Genomic DNA, 23410 nt, shown 5'->3' on the forward strand with positions numbered 1-23410 from the left:
AGCAACATTTCAAGCTCAAGGAATTATGAAGCTGCGTACCAGGCAACAAATAATCTTACTAAAACAAACTAAAACACACTTGTCATGTCTTAATTCAAGGTATTAATGGATACTGTCGCATTCACAGTTAGTTACCCTATGTGCAAATGTAGTCAGAAGTTCCATTTAAGGCTTCAGTCACCCACACACCCACACGAATAATCATGCTCTCTCTGGCCGAGAGACAGGTCAGTGACCTCCTGGCAACTCTGGTTGCTAGGGTAAAACGTGTGTTGCTCGCAATTGCTACAGTGGGTGAGATTGGTCACAAAGAGGATGCTGTACCAAAAACCTCCTCATGATTGCTTCAGTTGCTAGCAGATTGCTAAAGTAGCCTTTAGTTTGCATGGAAGACACTGACCCGTCAGAACACCCTCCTCAGCTATTAGCAAAGTGGCTATGAAACTGAAAAAGTTCAAAAGCTAACAAACCAAACTTAAAAAGAGAACGTGTCACTCCAGCCACCACGTGTCAAGATTCACTCAAGTTTCGCTACCACTTCGCATTACAGGTCACAAGACCTGTAATGTTTTTCCCTGCAGCCAGACAGATTAGCTCAACTTTACAAAAACCTGTCTGTGGAGATGATGATTTGCATACTAAAGTGAAAAATTGTGAGATTAAGAAGCAAGTTCTCTAAATGTGCTCAAAAACCATGCTACAAATCACTTTACCTTTGCAGATTCTGTCAAAACTATAAAAATACTTTGTTTTTGTGTGAGATCCCCGAAAAGAAACAGAGAAACAGAATTATCTAACAGCAAGACTAACTACTCCCAGCAGGGCTGAACTCCTGGTTCTGACGTAAAATTACTAGGTCTGAGGAAGGCCTAATTTATACTGTGGGATTTTATTACGAGGTTATTTTCAGTGTGTCATTTCAGCCAGCAGCCCGGCGGGAACAGTGTGTGGTTTTGTGACAGCTTCAGCATGACTAGACACAAAGCATAGACATGACAGGCTGGCACCCTGACTGGCAACACACAATGGTGTGGTCAACAAGGAGAGGCTGAGAGGTAGCTGAACAGAGAACGAGAACATGACCGTGTGTGTGCCAGCCAAACTGTCCTACAGACTGTCAAACGACAAGGAAATTCTAGAGGAGACAGGTCAAACTGAGGCCACAAATTTGTAGCTGTTCTTTCTGTCCCCTTCTACATCAATGTTTAAGCCTCTTTTCATCCCTCTTTTAAACTCGAGGATTAAAGTCGTGCAGGAAGTTAAAGATCTGTATGAAGGCTTGTCTCTCTTTAGTGATAAGCTGAACCATAAGAAGAAATATTACAACCACATGTCCAGGGCAAAGAGCTGAGCTATGATCTATTACTACAGAGTGAGCTTCCACTGTTAATGAAGTCATCACTGGGGGATCTAAACTCGGGTCTTCTCTGCTCACGCTCTGAGCTCAGTCCCAGAGGAAAACAATGGAAAGCCTAAAGCTGATTAGTCTTTGCTCTACACATGACTCGCATGAGCTAATTAGACATAAAGGTTTTTTTTCTCACTTTAAAGCTACAACCAAATACAATGCTTCAACAAGTGTCTGTTTAAAGGATTTAAGTCCAATAAAAATATGTTCCTCCATCTCCACAAATATTTAGTTTTGATGCATTTTCGTATGGTATTACAAAGTAGGGGTTTTTCTTTCCCCTAATCTGACAAAAAGAGAGAATTGTTGATTCACTATGCTGTTCTTCACCAATTCTTCAGGGAAGCATATGTTTTCAGGCTGCTATATACACTTTTCCAGACAGTCACTAATACAGGGTTTCTCCTGGCACACACTAAAGTAGCTGTGAATGTACCCCAGAGGAAAATCATCAGGAAATGATTTAGTCAAGGATATAACGCTTTTGAATACAGCAATAAGAAGAAAATGTATGTATTTCTGTTATGTGCAGTAACACAGACTGAAGTATCAAATAACACTTATAGGCACAGTTACCCAACCCCAAAGGCCCATTCTGAGCCAGGAAAACTACTACCTGAGGTACTGCTGCCTGTGAATAATCACTATTACCATATGTAGATGTTGTACCTTCTTTGTTAAAGGGAAAAATGGGAAAAAAGAATATTACATTTGGGATTGGTGTTTTCCTTGTAGATGTATTATTTTATTATCAGAAAATACAGAGCTGGATTTTTTCTCATAAATCCACAAGCTTGGAATTTTTGCTAGGAATACCACCACCTTCTATGACCCTGTAATTACTTTTCCTTTGTTTTTTTAAATAGACTTAAATTGGCATGCGTATACCATGTTTACATTTACAGTGTTGTTTCTCATTATATAGAATGAGAAGGGTTTATGAGATAGCATTAAGGCATTTACAGGCGTACATAAAATCTCTTTTTAATCCACTGTCGTTGCTTGTTTTCATTCTCACTCAGCAGATATCACACAATTCCTTGAAACAATGCAGCAGTTAAGCCACATTTTCCTACAGTAATACCGCACTGGCACTTCAGCACACACACACAGGCAAACACGCACACAAGTACACACAGACACACCGCATAATCCCCATGTCAATTTAATTAAGCCACGCCGCAGAAGCACCGACAGAAACAAAGACGCGGTTCTCACAAACAAAGATCTCACGGGGAAATATTGATGTAATTTGGGCTCATTGAGATATTGCATCTTGGTGTGAGGGTTCCTTGCATATTTTCGTAAGTGGATGGTGGCGGTGAATGCCTGCCCCTTTATCTCGACCCAGTATGGAGAAATGGTAGTCGCTTGTTCATTTTATGCACCGTTTAATAGAGGTGGAGAAAGCTTTCTTTGTGCTTTTCCTGCTTTTGTTTTGACAACAACAAAAAAAAAATAACAGATGGATTAAGAGCTTCAATTACCCTTGCGAAGAAAGAGCCGACACAGAGTGTGTGTGCGTGTGTGTGTGATACAATTCCCCCCACACCATACGAGGGCAGAGAAGTGGTTGCCATGGTAGCAGCGATTGGGGCTTGGAGAAAGTGGGAAGGAGAGGCAGGGAGCAAACAGTGGGGAAAGGAAGGAGAGAAATACAGAAGCAGATGGATGAGGGGGAAAAGAAAAAAAAATCGGTCCATCAAGTGTACCTCATGCGAGGATGAGAGTGGTATCAGTAACTCGCTGAGCTTACTCTAAATTTGTTTTGCCAAATGCTGGTTCTAAGGGTCAAGCATGGACTTCCAATCCCAAAGCTTTAGCCCACACCGAGACGTGTTCAAGGTTCTCGGAGAAAGCGGATATGTTAACAGCTCAGTAAAATGCAGAGAAACATGTGGAAAAAAGCTCAAAAAAGGTTATTAAATACTATGAGCGAACTCCTTCAGCATCCTTTACAGCAGTCCTATAACCGTTAGGGATCAGTGCCATAGATTTTTATATAAGCTGCTCTTCAATTTCAAACTGGACCATGGCCCTGTTGTGCCTTTCCTTCTTCTCTCTCACACACATACACTTTCCCAGCGGTGTATGCTCATATTAACTGTGCTAAAGTCAAAGAAATGTTGCTCTACTTCCAACCATTTATAACCTTCAGCATAGACATGGTGGAGAGATCCAGCTCTGTGACTCCAATTAGCATCAATCTGCCTTTGTTGGGACACCTCTCAGTCAAAGCAGATATGAACCTAACTCCAGTACTCAGATGGAGTTATTAAGAGTGTTTAAAAAAAAAAAAAAAAACTTCAGTAGAGCTGTTACAAAGGAAGAACTTACCCAGGGAGATAATTACTATTTTCTGTACCAGACTAAAAACATGTTTTTCAGTGTTGTAGCATCACCCATTTTAACTCTCTGGTCGATGCTGACTGACTCGCTTATGGTACAAACCTTGAGTGGCCACTGGGGGAATTGCAGACTTGTCACTTAAGCGTTTACTTAATTATTCAGCTCCGGATGTTGCCACTTAGTACCAGCTTGAGACTCCATAATCAGCTCCAGCAGTTGCATCATAGTCGGATGGTAATGCAGCCAACCCTGATGAGACTCTCCCTGTGCTACCTTTGGTATTTCATAGCAGCAAGAGTTTTCTACTTTTATCAATTTCTAGCACATTTCCGTCATGTATTTTGTACAGGTACAAATACGGTTTCACACAGACTGAAACACTAGTCCACTGTTAGGTCCCACAGTAAGATGGTACTTTTAACAGATCATCCTGCATCTTCATCATTTTCTGTCAATTTCTGTCCCAAAAACTCAGACTCTGGCATCTACATGTACAAATGGATCTAAGAAACTGGCATGTCCAATAAGGAGTGGTAGATTATGCTTCTCAGCCTGGTGTTTTCAGAAACTGCACATAAGTGAAGTGAGAAGCAGTACCCACGAGCACCAATTTCTGTTTGAGGAAGCTAGGCGGAAGCTAGGCGGAAGCTAGGCGAGCCAATCAGAACCCCATCATCCTTTTTTTTTGAAGCGGGGGCTTAAAGAGACGGATGTGAAAGCAGCTACTTTTACACAATGAACTGAAAAGTTCCACAGAAAATTGAGGTGTCAATTTTGTAAAGTCAAAGAGTAAAAAATATGAAACTGGAAGTGAGTATAGCAGGTCCATAATGTCTGCTGTGCCAAGGTAGCAAGGTATTATGCGGGCAGCTAGTTCATACACGGCCTCTGCTATCTATCTGACAACATCTGTCAGCTTTGAGAAAGAAGCTGACAGATGTTGTCAGTGATAGACAGTTCCTTAAATCCACTTAGAGGTTGGCAAGATCAAACCAAGTACAATATACTCAGAGGTCAGACATGTTTTGGTTGTTTGCCATCTGTTGCATAAAGTTAGCCTCGGCATCAAATGACAGTTCCTATTAGAAAGTGGATAGATTGTGTACAATACAACAGTAACCCTAAATAGATCTGTATCATTGTCTACATCCTGTATCCAGCCTAAGCCACTGGCTCTAAATTGTAAATACACTGGACATTAAAAAGGCAAATAACACAGGAACTCTAAGGCCACCAATCCAAACTCCTGCCATCGATGTCACTGTCATTCAGTGTCACTGTCCACTCTGCAGGGCAACAACCTCCCAGCAGAGCATTGCTTTCTTTACTTTGTGTGTGTCTTGTGAGCTGTGTTGAATATAGAGATTTTATTGTACTCTTTCCAAGATGAATCTAGAAGAGACCAGCTCCTTTACGCATCTGCACTCTGGATGGGATCTTAATCTGAGAACGGAGAAGAACTGTGAGGACACTTACCAGTCTGTAAAGCTCTGTGACACTGATTTCATCGGGGTCCACCATACTAAACTCTCGCCTCGGGACCAGGTCCAAGCCAAGCTGTCTGAAACACAAAGTCACAGAGAGTATAAATACACTGAAGCTGCAAAATACATACAGATAACACAGTACATGGATTGCAATTGAGTGTTAATTAAGATGCTACTTTATAGCTGCACTGAGCATCAACAACAAAGCGAACAGACCCACAAACACTCAAAGCACAGCTGTCACATCACCCGTCAGTCGCCTAAATACATTTGACAGCTCATCTGTGGAGCAGATGAAAGAAAAAATCCTCTCTCTTTAGCCCCCTGCTATGCCTACTGTCCTCTTTATCCTCTTTCCTGTCCTCCATCATTTAACCTTGCCTGTCCCTCTACATTCTTGTTGTTCCATAAACACTAACTCTTACATGCTCCCATCCTCCTGGTCGGTGGTATTAGTGGACCAAAACAGCACACTTGAGTGTGTCTCCTTTTCGGCAATAAGAGAGACAGGCCAGGTCAACCATACAGCAGCGAGGGATGCTCATCGCTGGGGAGGGATGTGAAGCATGTGCGTGTGTTTGAAGAAGGCCCACAGCAGGGAAATGAAGGGGAGCGAAGGGTAAAGGACAGACAGAAAGAGAGAGGGACACGAGTTGTGAGGATTTCTTTTTTTGTCCCTCTCTCTCTCTCTCTCTCCCTATTGCACCCCCACAGCACAGAGAGGATGGAAAGAAGAAAGCAAAGTGAAAGGAAGGATGGAGAGAGTGCTGTCTGTGTGGGAAAGAGATTGTACTGAGTGAAGAGTATGCCTACAGGGAGGGTAGGTGACAACAAAAGGCAGAAGAGAAAGGAAAGTTGAAAAGAAGAGTGAGAGGCTGAGGAAGAAGGAGGGACGTTAGAAAGCTGCAAGAAGCTCCAGGAAAGAAGCAGAGAAAGAAATGAGAGATGAAACTCTTATTTCCAAATGCAGTTTCCTTCAAGTTTTAGATGAGTAGCACCGCTTATAATGGAAGAGCCAGCTTGTCATGGTGGCTTCACAGATTTTACTGTGTGTCAGTAACTAAAAATACTCCTCATAATTCTCAAAGTATAGTGAGGTTTTTTTTTAGACCGATTACACAACCTTGCCTGCAGTAAAAAAACAAAAAAAAACAAAAAAAAACAAAAAAAACTTTCTTTAAAACTTTAAACTCTGCAGGTTCTCCCTCACAGTCCACATAAAGTTTGATTTATCTCATTCATTTATTTTGTGGAAGACTGTCATACTGCACTGCAGTTATGCAACCGAGAGCAGAGGTTGGAAAGAATTATATTCAAAGAAGTGCCAAGCTTTTCAAGTCAGCTGCTGAAAAGGATTTCTGTGCTGATGGAACATCAAGCAAACTGAACTACGAACGCACTGACTGGATTTGCCAGATCTGTCTCATTACAATATTAAGTACTATAATATTGGCCACTGCAAGAGCAATCCTCGTTAAAGTTAAAATTCAGTGTTTTTTCTATCAGTCTGAAAACTAACAGTTTTCGGCATCACAAGAATCAGTGGCAAGCTCAAAAAGGGAGAGAAAAAGAAAAAAAATCATCTTCACTCTTGATAGGTGATTTACAGGAAATCTACGCTGCAACCTCTCATTTAACCTTTCTTCCTTTTGCTTTCCTGGGTCCCCACTCTTTGTTGTCGTCAGTTTTGGATCTATTTTCTTTTCTGTTTATTTCCATTTAAATATTCAATTATATGTCACTCAGGCTTTTCCACTTCTTCGTACATTCCCTCAGCCCATTTTGGTAGTTTCAGCCATCTCCCTTCAGGAATCGCTGACATTTGGGAATCCTTATATTTATCATATTGAAACAGGGATTGTTTATTGATTATTTAGAAACTGGCAAAAAAAAGTTGCCAGAAAGGCACAGAAGTAGCAGTACTGAACTGGCCAGTGACAACAGCTGCAGTCCTTTTTTTTGCTTTTTACTACGGGATGGCATTGCATATGAAACATCAGGACATGACCACATGGTAATTAATGCCTCAATTACACTAATTATAATTATAATAATTATGCAGCTGGAAACACTGTAATCTTTCACATAACCTGACGTGCACCTCCAGTGAAATATATCTACACGCCAGGTCAACACAACACGACGCAACGGCTTGATTGGTGTGGAAGTTTGTGGTGTGGGATTCCCATTAAGTCGTAAGTTAGGATGTCAATTTCCCTTCTAACTCCAGTTTAACACATAACCAAACACGAGCATAAATGTGGGCTACGACCTAGGTTACGTCGTAGGCTCTACAAAAGCTACCCTCAGAAGTTCAAATCAGGCACAAGGAGACAGCTGTTCATTCTTTATAGCAAGTTCATATAGTTTTTAGCCTGTTAAATCCAGTTCAAACAGGTGTCATATTCGATCTTTAATATCCTCATGTCATTGATGTACTTTGCTATCCAAGCTAACATGCATTAGCTGAGTTTAAATATGGTCACATCCACTTTCAAGATAAGATAACAGCCAAAATGTCAAACTTAAGGCTTAAACTTAACTTAATTATTTTCTACTGTGGATCTAGTCATTTTACAAATGGGAAAAAGAACGCCCACTGATGCTGGATTTATATCAGTATTGAAATATAGCCAGTGAGTTATTCATATCTGTATTGGATTAGGGCATCCTTACCAGAAACGATGCCCAACAACCTCATTTAGGCCAAAAAACCCCCTTGCCATTTTTTTTGCTTCACATCCTTAAAGCAGATAAGGCTGCTGAGTTAATAAAATAAGCTCCCTGTTCCCTCTGTGGAAATTTGTACTTTGAACTATTAGAGAGGAGCTTTTTTCCTTTAATTCTGCTGATGCTTCTATTAAATGTGACCTATGCTATAAATAATGAGGTCATCGTATGTATAAGTAACCCTGTAAACCAAAAAAAAAAAAAAAAAAAAATCACTCTTGAACGTCAGGAGCCCCATCCATTTGCTCTTTAAACCTTCTGTTTGTGAGAGGCAGCCAATCAGGAGAAAGCTGGGTTTCAGGAAGGGCTAAAGGAGCTAAACGGGATTGTTTCAGACACAGAGTGACCCAGGGAGCTTCACAAAAGCCCACTATAAGATGAATAAGGATACAATAAGGTAAGTTGGAAATGAGCATAGCAAGCCCCTTTAAATCACCTAAAATCAAAATCATCAGTGGTAGGAGCAGTTTAAATAATGAATTATTGGTTCTTGAAAAGGAACAACGCAAACATGTCTAAAAGCTACATGTGGACATTGTAAACCCTCTCACTGCCCTTATTCTACTCACTCGTTGCCCCAATCCAATCTTGCTGTGATGTGCTGCTTGACGTCCCTCAAACGGTCATGAGTGAGGTGACCAACCAGCACCTGCCTCCTCAGGTCCAAGATTTCATTCATCACGTGCCAAAGCCGGTGGAACAAATCTCCCTCATTTTTCTGGAGGTTTGGAAAAGGGGAGAAAAGAAGAGGGGTGGAAAAGAAATGAGAAGAATAGCAGTCAAAGGCAACGAATGAAAGGAAAATTCATAATCAGCTGAAGACAGAATGAGGATGACAGCAGGAAAGGCACAGATAGGGAGATCAAAATATACAGTTGTGCCAACGCTGCCACCCAAAAACATAAGTGAAAACATGAAAAGTGACGGAACGCACATTAGAGAACCAAATCGACACTGAGAAGAAGACAGCGACCCAGAGAGAGAAGACAAGAAGAGCTTAAAATGGATTTGTGCAAATTAGCTTCAGTGTCCTGCTGCTTTTTGCTGCAAATGCATGCACTTTGATCTAGACGTATTCATCAGCTCAATTTAATCAGCACCCCAGATAGTTTAATAGGCCACAAACACAATCAATCCGACTAATGAATGCATATAAAAAAAAGAAGCTTTGACTGTTTGTGGCTTTCTGAATTACCCAGGCCCAAATGAACTCAAAAATTGCAGTTTCAGTTAAGCAGCAGTGACAACAAATCGATGCAAAGTGTGCACGTGTGGTTATGTGTAAGAGTTCTTACCACATAGAGCTGCTTCCACATGGCACCCCAGTCTCGCAGAGTTGATGTCATCTCTGTGATGACAGAGTCTTCATCAGGGATGACTGTCTCGAATTGCCTACAAATAAACATCAGCGCATGAACGAGAATTAAATAACGTAACCTTAAATATAAAACCACAATATGAACAAACATGGAAAGAAAACCAAAGGAAAGACATGTAACATTACCCTTTGTTCTTGACGTGGGCATTCTTTAAGTGGATGTAGCTGGATGGAAAAATCCCCTTTAGTCAAGAAGATAAACAGGTTAATGAGAATGCTCCGAGAGTCATTTGCTTCCCGTTGTAATTAGCATTTAACGGCGGCGGATGTGAAAGTGACGCACATAATCAATACATGGTTAAGAGTGTTTGTGAAAAAAACAGAGGAAAATGGAGGGAACAGAAGGATAAAGGCAAGCAGCAATGACATTTAGTAGACAAGCAAAGGTTTTAAAAAGCTGTTTGTGTGTGCGCACGTGCTGTTTGACGCTAATAAACTGCAAGATGCCCCCACTGACTTGGGGAAGATCAAAGTAGTATTGCAGTAAATGCAAAACACAAACACACACTTGACTCCTCAGTTGGCTCTTATTATAATAAATTATTCTGCACATGAGTTTTTAAAAGTCGTAAAAATATCAGACTGACTGCACGCACCACTCTTCTTTTGTTGGGAAGTTGGGATGTCATCGCCCCCAGTGATATAGTTTGAGTATATCTCAAGTTGGGTTTTGACTTTTTGGGAAGTGGTGGTAATAAAAAAATGAATCGTTATGACTTATGAATCTAATTTCCACAATCTGCGCACAGGTGGTTTTATGGTAGATCATTCATGTGATTGGTGGCGGCTGAAAATTATTTAACATCTTGTCAGATCTGGATTCATTTATATTCAATTGCACTTAATAATTTAAAAAAGTAGATTAAATTAAAATAGAGAAACAAAGTTCTGGGTTATCTTGATATCCTCTCTTGGCATGTATTAAAAAAAACTATATATTCTTCTTTCTCTAGGTTTGCTTCAGCCCAGTTCCTGAAAAAAAGTCTTGCCAAAAAAAAAAAGTCATCCTAAAACACCTCCAGGTACTTAACCGGGCAGTTATTTTCAAGTATTAACCTAAATTAACTTAATTTAACAGTTAGCAGGGCAGTAAAACATGATGTATAAAATGAACCCCCCACCTTTTTTCTTTTTTTTTTAAATGCTTACAAAGTTTGCTGACTTTGCTCATTTCAGGATTATTTGACTGCTACGTTTGTCTCTTACATTGTATCTAATCAGTGCAACGGCTAGGTTTACACAGAGAACTTTTTGGGGGATAGTTGGGACATTTATCCTACGACCATCATGTTTGTCATGATTTGTAACAGAGTTTCTCTCTCATACATTACTGTGCAAAAGTCTTGAGCCACCCCTGATTTCTTTATATATTGCTAGGAAAATGGGTAACAGGTACAGCGATTTATTGTAAAATGTCCAAATATATATGGAAATACAGCATATACGCAAAAATCAAAAAGCTTATTGTTTCAAAATATTTAAAATCAATATTTGGTATGGCCACCTTTAGTCTTGACACAGCCTAAACTCTCTTAGTCAAGCTTTCTTTTCATTTCTTTACGTAGTCTTCAGGAATAGTTCTCCAAGCTTCCTGATGGACATTGAGGGGATGTTGTTGGAGTTGGCTTCATTTTGTTTAATTTTCTGTCAACACGATCTCACACTCTCTGAGGAGTCCAATCCATGACTAATGATGTTCCATTGTTTGTTTTTACTGCATTACTACATGTATTTACTGTATACTGCATTCCACTGAGATTGCTTCTGATGAGGCTTCAGCAAAGAGTAGCTGGATCAATTGAAAGGTCAGACGCATCTCTCAGGTCCTGTGTCAGATCTTTGCTGGAATTCTTCCTTGTTCTTAGAGACATGACTTTCAGTTCATCTGCTGTAGCCTTTTTTTAGGCCTGTCACTTCTTCTTTTTTCCACTTCAACTAAAGAAACAGCAACAACCTAGACAGGCTGTGTTTTTACTACAGCCTGTTAGCAACCAAGTGACTAAAGATACAGTTTTGTTGCTAAGTTGTTTGTTATTTGCAGACTCAACACTGATTCATCCCTTGGGTTGGGTGCCTTTTTTACGTTTCAGTGATTCATAGGTTAGTGACGAGTGGCTCAACAAAAAAATGATTCCTCTGAAAATGGTTAGGTACAAGGACTGGAAGGTGAAAATCAGTGAAAAAGCAGCACCTTCAGAAATCCTGGAGAACTATTGCTTAAGTCCACCTTTAAAATTATTTTTATAGCTCAAGACACTTCTAGACATTTCCTGGCTAACATCAGTGTACTTGTGTATCAGCAGCATGTCTGTTCGTAGTGAAAGAGAAATCTCTCCTCCGCTGTTGTTTAAGTGTGCACACAAACAGGTGTTTCCACTTGTCTGAGTAGGTCTGGCTGATTATAACTCTGACATTGGGTGGAGCACTAGAGAAAATCACATAGTGTCACCAAACTATTTGCAGGGCTGCAAAGAGCAATTTTCAAAGTACAGAACCTGACAAGTCATACGACGAAAAGACAGGTGTTCCTGCTAACATCTGTCATCTCAGCTAGTGAACGTGCTAGTTTTCGCTAACAATGACAGTTCCAAGAGACTCTTTCAATTCAATGCATGACACCAGCTAATACACAGAGAGGGAATCAGGTTTACTGAGAGCATAAGTAGGCAAGACGAGAAAAACAATATCATGGAAAGGTTTGCTCACCTTCACATTTGGGTTCTTCAGGATGAATCCTCTGTACCATCCTGTAGAGAGAGAGAGAGAGAGAGAAAAAACACTACTTTAATTTTACAGCCGTTACTGTGAATATTACACATTTATATTTTTATGTCTTTCCTGGAATATAGAGTGAAAGTGGAAAAGAAAATGAATTACTGTATATCTATTAAGAGCAGAGCAAAGAGATGTATGTGCAAGAAGGAAGTTGTATAGTCCCCTTCCCTTTTACAATATCACACAACAAAGGCATTAAACCTGTGGTTTACTAAGTTTCATGTGAAAATGCATACTTGGGTTATCAGTATAGTTATGACAACATTATTGTCAATAAAAAGACTTCCTCATAAACTTGTTATTATAGGCAAAGCAACAAAACTTCTCTTCTTCCTATTCTGTGACTGGAATCTAAAGCAACCAGAGCACCATTTGGTAAAATGTTCTGAATTCTCACACAGCGACTGGGGACAGAACCCTGAATATTTTCACCATTTTTCTGTATCACTCCAGTACAAATAATGGGCTGAAGGTGAACTAGCATTTTCCATATACTTTGTTAGGCACTGGATTCTTTGGTTCTATCTGGGCTCAAAGCGTTCTGCAACACCGTTTTTCAATACTTATCACAGACGCCCTCCTTTCTAATCTTTATCAAAACTGGCATGCATGATATTCATGTCTCATAAAAGCCAAATAAGCCCTTTAAAAGCCAGTCACCATCACTGCCAGTCAAAATTGAGAGTGGCCACATTCTTAAGAAATTGAATCTATATTTCGCCACACAAAAAGCAAACACATGTTTTTCCTATCAGCGCTTACGCTCGTGGTTTTGGCGTTTCTGACTATGATCTGAGACACTGCTCTGCTTCCTTGTTACTTTGCAGGTATAGATTTTGAGATTTTATGTGTTAAGGCACACTACTCAAAAGCAATGAGGTACAGAGGAATGTATTTCTTAGCAACCCATGTTTGCAGTGACCACAGGTTAATGCACAGCCGAATACAGGAGGAAACCTGCAACACACAAAGCCGCTGAAAAGCACTATAAATATCAGTTTGCCTTGTCATAACAAAGGTTGAAGAAAAAAAAAATACAAAGCAAAGACAGGAAAAAAAAACTGTGGTTTAGCATTTACTCACACTCTTCTCTCAGCTCAAGCCAAATTAGTACATACTTGATGCTTTTGCAAATCCCAACACTGATAGAAACAATCTAATACATTCAAATTTGCAGAGGCTTTGAGCTGATGGTCTTTTCCAGACTGACAATTTAAGCTCATTCCAACCATTGTAAGTCCTGCCAGATAAGAGCATTAACTAAATAGTTCAAATGTAAATGTATTAGATTATTATAATCATATTATATTATTTGGTTTTGCCAAAGCATCTGTAACCTAGGCAGTATTTTCTACCTCATTTGTTACAGGAATTCATAGAGTTGTAATTTTTATCTTTTTTTATTAGCAAAGGTTAGGCTGTGTTCTTTGCAAGGCTTAATATCAACAAATCAGGAAATACATCTGCAACAGATTAGTATGTATTAAGTGGTTAATGTTTTTAATCTGTAATACCAACATACAACATAGTATTATTTCAGGGTGGGCACATAAAGACAAGGAATTAACCAAGCTAACATTTTTTTAAAAATTACAAACGCTATCACTCAGTAATTTTAGTAATTGATTGTATCACAACAATTAATACTATAAGCAGACTGTACAATGCTAATTCTGTAGCAGTGTTAAAACCACAACAACCATGTGTTGTTAACATCAGTGTTCCAGTCACCTATTTTGCTAAGTTAGCAAAAAGCTGAAAGAGTAAAAAGCTAAAAACAGCAGAGATTCAGCATAATAGCTTAACATAAAGGTTAACCCTTTAAATAGATTGTCATAATAGCTATAGAAAAATGATATGTCTGAAGATAGAGGATAATGTTTACTGCACTTTAAAATAGTTTGTAATTAACAGTTAGCGGAAGAAAAAAAAAGGATGAAATAGCTTAACGTAATACCCTGAAAAATATAGCTAATGATAGCCCAACTAAAGCTAACCGAAATCTTATGCTAAACGGTTTCTATTTCCTATCTAAAAGTAACATTAAAAATGGTAAAATAGACAAAAAAGAAATTAACGATATTTCACATCAATATTCACTTTTATTTGAACAGAGTAACAAAAAAATGTTCAAATTGAGGTGAAATGAAAAGCTAGGGACATGCTAAGTGGTAAAGTCTAGGAAGGTGCACAGCTTATCTGACAAGGTTGTGGGGGAACGTCTGAAAGAGCAGTGTGGAAAACCATCATTTAAAATCATAGTTTATACAGGGAGTGCAGAATTATTAGGCAAATGAGTATTTTGTCCACTTCATCCTCTTCATGCATGTTGTCTTACTCCAAGCTGTATAGGCTCGAAAGCCGTGATGTGCATCGCTGTAATGAGAAGGGGTGTGGTCTAATGACATCAACACCCTATATCAGGTGTGCATAATTATTAGGCAACGTCCTTTCCTTTGGCAAAATGGGTCAAAAGAAGGACTTGACGGGCTCAGAAAAGTCAAAAATAGTGAGATATCTTGCAGAGGGATGCAGCAGTCTCAAAATTGCAAAGCTTCTGAAGCGTGATCATCGAACAATCAAGCGTTTCATTCAAAATAGTCAACAGGGTCGCAAGAAGCGTGTGGAAAAACCAAGGCGCAAAATAACTGCCCATGAACTGAGAAAAGTCAAGCGTGCAGCTGCCAAGATGCCACTTGCCACCAGTTTGGCCATATTTCAGAGCTGCAACATCACTGGAGTGCCCAAAAGCACAAGGTGTGCAATACTCAGAGACATGGCCAAGGTAAGAAAGGCTGAAAGACGACCACCACTGAACAAGACACACAAGCTGAAACGTCAAGACTGGGCCAAGAAATATCTCAAGACTGGTTTTTCTAAGGTTTTATGGACTGATGAAATGAGAGTGAGTCTTGATGGGCCAGATGGATGGGCCCGTGGCTGGATTGGTAAAGGGCAGAGAGCTCCAGTCCGACTCAGACGCCAGCAAGGTGGAGGTGGAGTACTGGTTTGGGCTGGTATCATCAAAGATGAGCTTGTGGGGCCTTTTCGGGTTGAGGATGGAGTCAAGCTCAACTCCCAGTCCTACTGCCAGTTTCTGGAAGACACCTTCTTCAAGTAGTGGTACAGGAAGAAGTCTGCATCCTTCAAGAAAAACATGATTTTCATGCAGGACAATGCTCCATCACACGCGTCCAAGTACTCCACAGCGTGGCTGGCAAGAAAGGGTATAAAAGAAGAAAAACTAATGACATGGCCTCCTTGTTCACCTGATCTGAACCCCATTGAGAACCTGTGGTTTTTGTTTTGTTTTTGAATGTCAGAAATGTATATTTGTGAATGTGGAGATGTTATATTGGTTTCACTGGTGAAAATAAATAATTGAAATGGGTATATATTTGTTTTTTGTTAAGTTGCCTAATAATTATGCACAGTAATAGTCACCTGCACACACAGATATCCCCCTAAAATAGCTAAAACTAAAAACAAACTAAAAACTACTTCCAAAAACATTCAGCTTTGCTATTAATGAGTTTTTTGGGTTCATTGAGAACATGGTTGTTGTTCAATAATAAAACTTGCCTAATAATTCTGCACTCCCTGTATAGTGTGCGCTCACTGCTGTCAGTAACTTACAAAATAAAGAGCCATCGAAGGACAAAGTCAAAAATCAATTACTGAGGTGGAGAATTTTCAGACAGGAGCCACATTTCAGTAAAGACACGTCCAGCGTGTAAGCTCCTGTGTTTTGAAGTGTCAACAGTATCACCATGAGGCAGGGCCATTAGTCTGCCTCCTCTGCTGTCAGCAGTCTGCCTCTCAGCCTCTGTGCTGCTGGCTGGATTTTGATTTAGTTCTTCCCTTCTGGGCCAAGCATTCCACTGGCTGTGCTATTGTCTACTTCCTTTGGGTCTCTTACCACAATATCACATCCCTCTGGCTGGCAAGTTTCAAGACAGACTGACTTGCTGTCTTTCAGTATGTGTGTGTGTTTGCGTGTGTGTCCACCAAACAGGAAGTGTGACAGTTTGTGTCAAGTGCACGCTCCGGAAGAAACATATTTGTGTACGGTTGCTTATTGGTGTTAATGAAAGCGTAGCATTGCTGTGAAATGACTCGACATTGTCCTGGGATTTGAAACGGGGATAGGACAGAAATGAAAGTGCTGAAAGAAAAAAAACCAACTAAAAACATATTAGCATCCACAGAAAGAGAGAGAGAGTACAAAAAAATCATGTAGAGGAGAAAAGCAGACAGTGTGGGCAGGAAGGCAGGAGGAGCAGCCAGCTTGTGGTGCAGGAAACAGTAGCAAACATGAATTTCCACATGTCCTCTTCACAGACAACTTGGTGCTCATTTTGTGCACATACCACATCACAACACCCCTCAAGAGGACATGCAACAAGTGTAATGTTGCCCCCATGGGAGCTGTCAGTGTAGGCACATACTGAAACACCCACATGCATGTAGGTTTTTATGCCAAACAATGTGCATGTATCCGGACAGCTTTGTGGTTGCATTTATAAATATTCGGATGACAGTCTGTGCGTGACTCTACTAACTGTTTATGGTTGATTTGGTAAAGGGCTGCTTTTATTTATCTGTTGAATGAAAAAACAGAAGTGTTCCTAACTACTCAAGTTTCAAATTCAGGAAAGGAAATCCGTTTCCTTTCTAAATTTTCTCAGAGCGAGCAGCTAATTTGAATGTAGCCTCCACATAGGAAGTGTATAAAACGAGCACCATACCTTCACATTTCTCCAGGATTTGCACCGTGTCTCCAATTTCCAGCGGGAGGCCATGCTGGACGGTCCCTCTGAAACTGGCCAGCACTGCAGCAAAAGAGGCAGAAGAGTAGAGTTAGAAAGGGAGTGTAGGAAACAAACAGACAAAAAATAATGGGACAACTAAAAAAAAATAAAAAATGAAAACAACAGAGAGAGAGAAGATACGATCAATAATCTGTGTAGGTGAAATAAAATCAAAGCTTATGAAATACCTCTCTATTTCTGCACAAACTCATAACACAAACACTCAAAACAGAGTTACATAAATCCATTCTGTTCCACAGAGGACATCAGGCTGTTTTTTTATTTTTATTTTCAATGACTCGAATTTTAAGGAAAAAACTTTCCACACACAATAGCAAAAACAGAAAAGACTTTTGTACAGAAATGCACCGTTCTTTCTAAGTGCATTTACACTTTTAACACTTTAAATGGCGACGCCTTTGAGGAGAAAAGCCTTACTCTGTTTCTGCCAGTAGCTCATAAGATGAATGGAATGTCAACTAGACAAAGTGTTTTGGTGTTTTTCAAGTGGTTTTTGGATATTAACAATTACTGTAAAGCTTGCATTCTATGAAGCAATGTAATTTTTCAATAAGAAGCTGCTGTTGTATAATACTGTAGCTGTACTTGCCTTGTTTGGTATCATTATTTTCAGCACAACCTCATATCTGAAATTGGAGTTGTTTTTTTCTTTTTTCATTTTGACATACTATATTAGCACAATTGATCTAAATTCAGACAAAAAACTTTAAAAAGTTACATTTTTTTCTGTAAAAACCACAAACATGTTTAACGAGTCATTTTCATGACTTGAAATGCAAACAGAAATTGTACATTTCTAAAAAATTATGCACGTTTTGCAAACAATAAAGTTATATGGTACTATTTACCTAAAAATGCAGCCAAGGCCTCGGGTGTTTTAAATTGGTCATGTGATTTTGACGCGCTGGCGCGTCTGTCGACCCCAGAGAGTTAACAAGGAAATGCTTCGTAAGAACAGGCAGAACAATGTACAGACTACGTCTTATTATTTAATCCTAAACAGTCGTGATTAATCCAAGCTCTTGCCTTCCTTTTCAATCGGCACTGACTGCTAGCCAGCACACATACAGCACAGGTGCTAAAATAACCTACATTCAGGGTGACAGATGGCACTTTTCACCTTCTTTGGTATGTTTCTCTAGCAACTATATTCCATTTTTTGGGTGTTCTCACTAGCCCAAATTAGCATCACAACTGACAGTAAATGATGACAGCACCTTGCTAACCTAATAACATAGCAGGCACGAGCATTAGCTGATCTCTGCCTTTTCTAAATATGGTCTTGATAAAAATTTAACACATTATCTGCCAAAATGCCAAACTTGAGGGTTTAAACCCCCATGGCTCTGTCAATCTTTTAGATACAGTCTATGACAGACATGTCACCAGAACTGATGCTTACAATATCGAGACCAAAATTCTAAAAATGGCACAGTACTTGGCCTCGTCTGTGCCAAAGCTACAATTCTTCTGGACCTGACTATAATTATTCTAGTCTATGCTTACATGCTGAAAAAGAAAGATCCCCACAAGCACAGTGAAAACTACAGATGGAAGGTGGTAACTAGTGCAGCTGCAGAATAGCTTCACCCTCTCTTGTTAACTGAACAGCAGTAAGTTTCAGGCTTTTCCCCTCCCTTTTCTTTTGGTAAACGGTGGTATCAAACTACGCATCAACAATTGCATAATTCTGCTGTTTTTGGTACCAATAACTTAACTTCTGGTATCATGACATCCCTAGTCAATCATAGTTGAAGTAAAGTCAATTTAAGAGCCATATGACAAATTTTCCACATGAAAGGCACAATCTGTCTACGCCCGTGTGCCTGCATGTAGGAAATAGAAATTACCCTTAAATTGGCAGCGTGTGGAAAATGACATTTCAACATCAAACACTGGAGAGATGTCTGACAGAGTGGATACAGCTTTGAGATTAATACAGGTTTTGAGAAAATGTCATGAGAAAGCCTGCCATCTAAAAGGATAGCAGGTCAAGTAGGTACGGACAGAGTGATGCTGAAGGTCTATTAGCACTAAGCGCTGCTTTGTAACTGTGAGTGTTTCAGCAAAATGTCTCAGCTGACAATACTGCAATCATCTCTTAAAAATAGCACAGAGTCCTGCTGACTCGCTCACTGAAACGAAACACACACACACACACGCACAATGAATTAACCTGCACTCTTAAACCTGCATGTACCCAAAAATATGTCAGCCGCTTCACACTGATATTCATGCAAACACAGACTTGCAAATGTTGCCAGATCCACCAGGGTGCAAGTTTAATGCTGCAAAGTCACAGCCAGCAAATTTACACAAGCGGCCTATTCAAACAGCAATGTATGCATGTAGACATAGGCTCACAGAGACACCCATTCATACAAGGTCACGCACATGTAAAACTGGGATATCCAATGGAAACATAACAAGAGTCCTTGCCATGTAGAAAGGCTTCCGCCTTGAGCTCAAGCGAGGACGAGAATTTCATTTCTTCTGGCTGCAGGGCTCATTTGGTATACCTGAACGCAGCATCCAAACAGCGCAGAGAGAATTCCCTTAGTTGCAGAGGGATTATATTTAATCCAAGACAATTTAAAGAAACAAGCACTTGTACAGGAGTACAAAGACGCAGTGGTCACAGTTCATGGACTGCAGACCACACAGGGATGCTGCAGCTAAGGATAAATTCAATTGCCGTTCAGTAAAATTCAAGCTGGCTTCCCGCTGGTTATGGCCCAATAATTTCATTTTACTTCCCCCCCCCCCCAAGTAGTACATTAATAAGCATGCAAAGCAAACCGACTGTGGTGTAACTGTTTATGATATTCTGATTTTTCTTTTTGAAAAGATGCACTAATAGCCCTCTTGCAGTGGGAGACAAAAATCTATTAAAGCCTCCTTATTCCTTGCAGCTGTAAGGATATTTTCATGATCAGAAAAAAATGCATCATGAACTTTACTAATAATTAAGCTACAAATCAGAGGCTGACTGTCAGAGGTGTTATATTTTTTTTTCCTTTTTAGGGGTGGAGTGTTTTTTTCCTCCTCTTTCTCTAGGAGAATAGCCCACTGCTGAAGAGAGGATTCAGCAGAATTACTCATCCACCCACTCTCTCACGTTGACACTGAGACCAAGTCTGCAGTCGAAATTAAAATTCTGGGCCGTCTGTAACTCTGTTCACGTGTGTGCTTCTGCGTGTCCTTCGTATTTTATGTTGAAGCATCGCCAACTCTTTGTTATTCCCCAAGCCTCAGAAAGGCTCTTTACATGGGATTTGTCACAAGTGCACATCTGACTTTGTTATTCGTTCAAAGCACACGAACACACACGCATGCACACACACACACACACACGTGAAGAGATGCCTGATAGTTTCTACTTTTTGTAATTCATTCAAAGTCCAATCACTCAGGCGCGCACACACAAGCACACACAGACGAATCACAGCAAACACACTTACACTCACAAAGTGTGCCCAATACATGAATTATCCAAGTGACTTTCCCAGCTCCATTAAGCTAAATTATTCAGTTTCAAGTCACCACTTTTTCTTTTTTCTGCTGGGAAATGAAAGCTTCCCACCTGCCGATCCACAAGCCAGCTGCTTGTCTGTCCGTTCATCTCTAACTGCCTGCCATCAGTCCGACTACCTGTCTGTCAGCCGTCCAGGCTGGCTAACTGCCAAATGATGAGATGAGACAGGGAAGGTGTTCACTCTGGAGGGAATTGATTTTGTTGTTGTTTTTATCCCATGTGCTGGGATTGTGGGACATGTTCCGTTACGCCAGAGGAAGAGAACAGTAAGTACAAATGGGGGAAAGATGCCATTCATGGCTGTTCCACCACACTGCTGCCACAAAGCACAAAAACATTCAAAGCAAGTGGAAAACTCTATAAACTGTCCAATGTACGCACACGCCACACACGCGTCCAAGCGGATGCCACTGGTCCACGAATATCCTATTGCATAAACTGAACAAAAAACAGACCTGCAGATGCTCAGATTTGGCATCAACACACACACACACACACACACACATTTTCTGTCAACTGAACCAGTTAGATCCAGTTTCCAGATGGCCTGCAATGACTAGCTTTTCAGCCACAAAAAGGCAAAGCCTTAAACTTTCTGACACACGCACACATACTCTGTTTGATTCTCTGTGACACCGGTCCACCGGGTCATGGTGGGGACACTGCTATTTTTGCAAAGACTGTCTTTCTTAAACCAGACATTACAATAGGATGGCAGCCTGGAAGAGCCATTTACCCATGGAAAAACAAGTTTATTGTCAGTTTACACCAGAGACAGAAAAAGACTGGCTGACAGACAGGTAGTCGGACTGATGGAGACACACAAGGGGAAAGAGAGCAGATATAGAAACCGAAGTAAGAGCAGCCAGTGTGTTATTTGGTCCTAACAGAGCTAGCATGGCTCAGGCATAACAGTATGCCCACCTGCCTAATACTGTGTTAGCCTTCCTTTTGCTGCTAAAACAGCCCTGATCTGTTGAGGTGTAGACTCCACTAGACCCCTGTGGCCACTTTGATTGACAGGTGTGCTAACATGAAAAACTATCACCAGCAGCTGTCAACTATATCGCGCCCCTACGCCCCCAGTCACACAGGCCTAGAGAACAGTCGGCGACCTCGGCGGAGAGCAACTTTCAGCATTTTGCCCAAGGATACTTTCCTATGCAGACTGGAGCAGCCAAGGATCGAAGCACCAATCACAAGGAAATTTTTGGTGCAGCACTGTGTAATCCTTTGTAATCAGTTTCACCTAGAGACAATAAGCCTCTAGGAACCACTCAGAGAATACTCTGACCAGTTAGAATATTTTCCTTTGTGACTGACTGGTGGTTTCCAGGTCATTTGGATATAACCTTGGAACAAGGTCAAAGTCCAAGTTTGCTAAAGTCAAAACTTAGAAAGTGCTTTATAAAAGCAGAGTTTAAACAGGGGCAGCATGATGCTCAGCACCATCACCTTATATAACTGGTGGTCCTCTGCATGCTCTCCCTCTAGCTGCGTGGGTCCTTTCAGGCTACTCTGGCTTGCTCCCACAGTCCAAAACCATGTGTATGGTGATTCTAAATGTGTGAATGTGAGCATGAATAGCTGCTGTTTGTCTCTCGGTTAGCCCTAGTCAAAAAAAGGTGTAACCCACCTCCAACCGACCAAAGTCAAAACCTCATCTTTGATTTATTGAAATACCTTTGAGCCTTTTTAACTCTCCAAGTAATGTTTTTTTTTTATTGTACGCTAATACAAGTTATCCTAGGGTGACAGTGACCCTGTCCATAGGGCAACAAGACTCACTAATAGATTTGAAGAGTAAGAAAATGAAGTGAGCTTTCGGACCAGGAAGACAACGCTCTCCAACATCATCAAAAACCTAAATGAAGGAACTTCTGGTAGAATGATGCTTAATCCTGCAGGGACCAGCTGGATTCAGTGTCAGTGCACTTTGCAGCTGTTCTTGTCACACCTTTGTGAACCGTCACCTTGCCCTTTCATATCCGTTTCCATTTTCTAGTTTGCAAGTGCATTCTGCTGAGTAAGTTGAGATCCCTGGAAAGCCTACTGACTTGGATTAAGCTTACACGTGTTTCAGGCTGCCACTTGGAGTCGAGGCCTGTCAAAGCACATTACATTTGGTTCTCCTGTCACTCTGTTTAAGCTCCTTAGAAGAACAAATACCACCACGGGCCTCAAGCAGAAACTCCAGCACTCCCCTTGAAAAAAAAAAACCACACAAAAAAACTAAACAAAACAAAACAGCCCAAGTTACAAGTTTGTTTGTTTTTTTAAAAAGCAACACTTTAATTAAAATGTATTCTGTCTGCAATAAAGTGTGATACTCCATTACAGAGATTTTACCATGAAAGTAGAAAAACAGTTATTTCCTGTCTCGGAGCCCACAGCTTTTACGAGCTGTTTACACTAAATCTCATGGCAAATTTCACTCAAAGCACCCGTTAATGTGCTTTTTAACCTAATTAGCCTGACCCTTTCTTCTCTCTGACTGATCCGACAATGATTCACATGCATAATCCACTCCCACATGTTAATTATACAGCATTTATATCATTAATATGCTAATTTGACAACACACAAACTGGTGGCAGTCAATCGGTCTCCACCACTGCCAAATGTAATGTCATGAATATTTAATTTTTCGTGTGGGAATATATGTGAGTGTTGTGAATCCCGCACAGACACACATGCAACGGCATATTTGTGAGGAAATATTATGATTCTTTTTTTTTTTTTGTTAATTAGGTTAATGGGTTGATGCTGAAGAAGGGGAGAATAGCCATATCACAAATGGGGAAGCGCTGCTTGTTTTCATCCTGTTTCTTACACGTCAAATACGTTTAGAAAAGCACAGAACTGAAAGCCAGCTGCATCAATAAACGCCTATAGTTCCTCGTGATGCAAGCTCGC

The 23410-nt window shown here is 40.3% G+C and overlaps 1 protein-coding gene across 4 annotated transcripts in view; it reads right to left on the minus strand.

Moving 5' to 3' along the window:
- dock4b (dedicator of cytokinesis 4b) overlaps positions 1–23410 on the minus strand; it is a 135686-nt gene that overhangs the window by 83911 nt on the left and 28365 nt on the right. For all 4 annotated transcript variants that reach the window (XM_084910345.1, XM_084910343.1, XM_084910344.1 and 1 more), the window contains exons 2-7: positions 16876–16959; positions 12059–12099; positions 9479–9534; positions 9270–9366; positions 8544–8692; positions 5234–5318 (exon numbers count right to left, since the gene is read on the minus strand). In XM_084910345.1, coding sequence (XP_084766471.1) covers positions 5234–5318; positions 8544–8692; positions 9270–9366; positions 9479–9534; positions 12059–12099; positions 16876–16959 — 512 coding nt within the window. The remainder of the gene's footprint in view (positions 1–5233; positions 5319–8543; positions 8693–9269; positions 9367–9478; positions 9535–12058; positions 12100–16875; positions 16960–23410) is intronic.

The sequence above is a fragment of the Perissodus microlepis genome, chromosome 17 (assembly GCF_051167445.1).
Source record: "Perissodus microlepis isolate ML-2025 ecotype Zambia chromosome 17, ASM5116744v1, whole genome shotgun sequence".
NCBI classification, from domain to species: Eukaryota; Metazoa; Chordata; class Actinopteri; order Cichliformes; family Cichlidae; genus Perissodus; species Perissodus microlepis.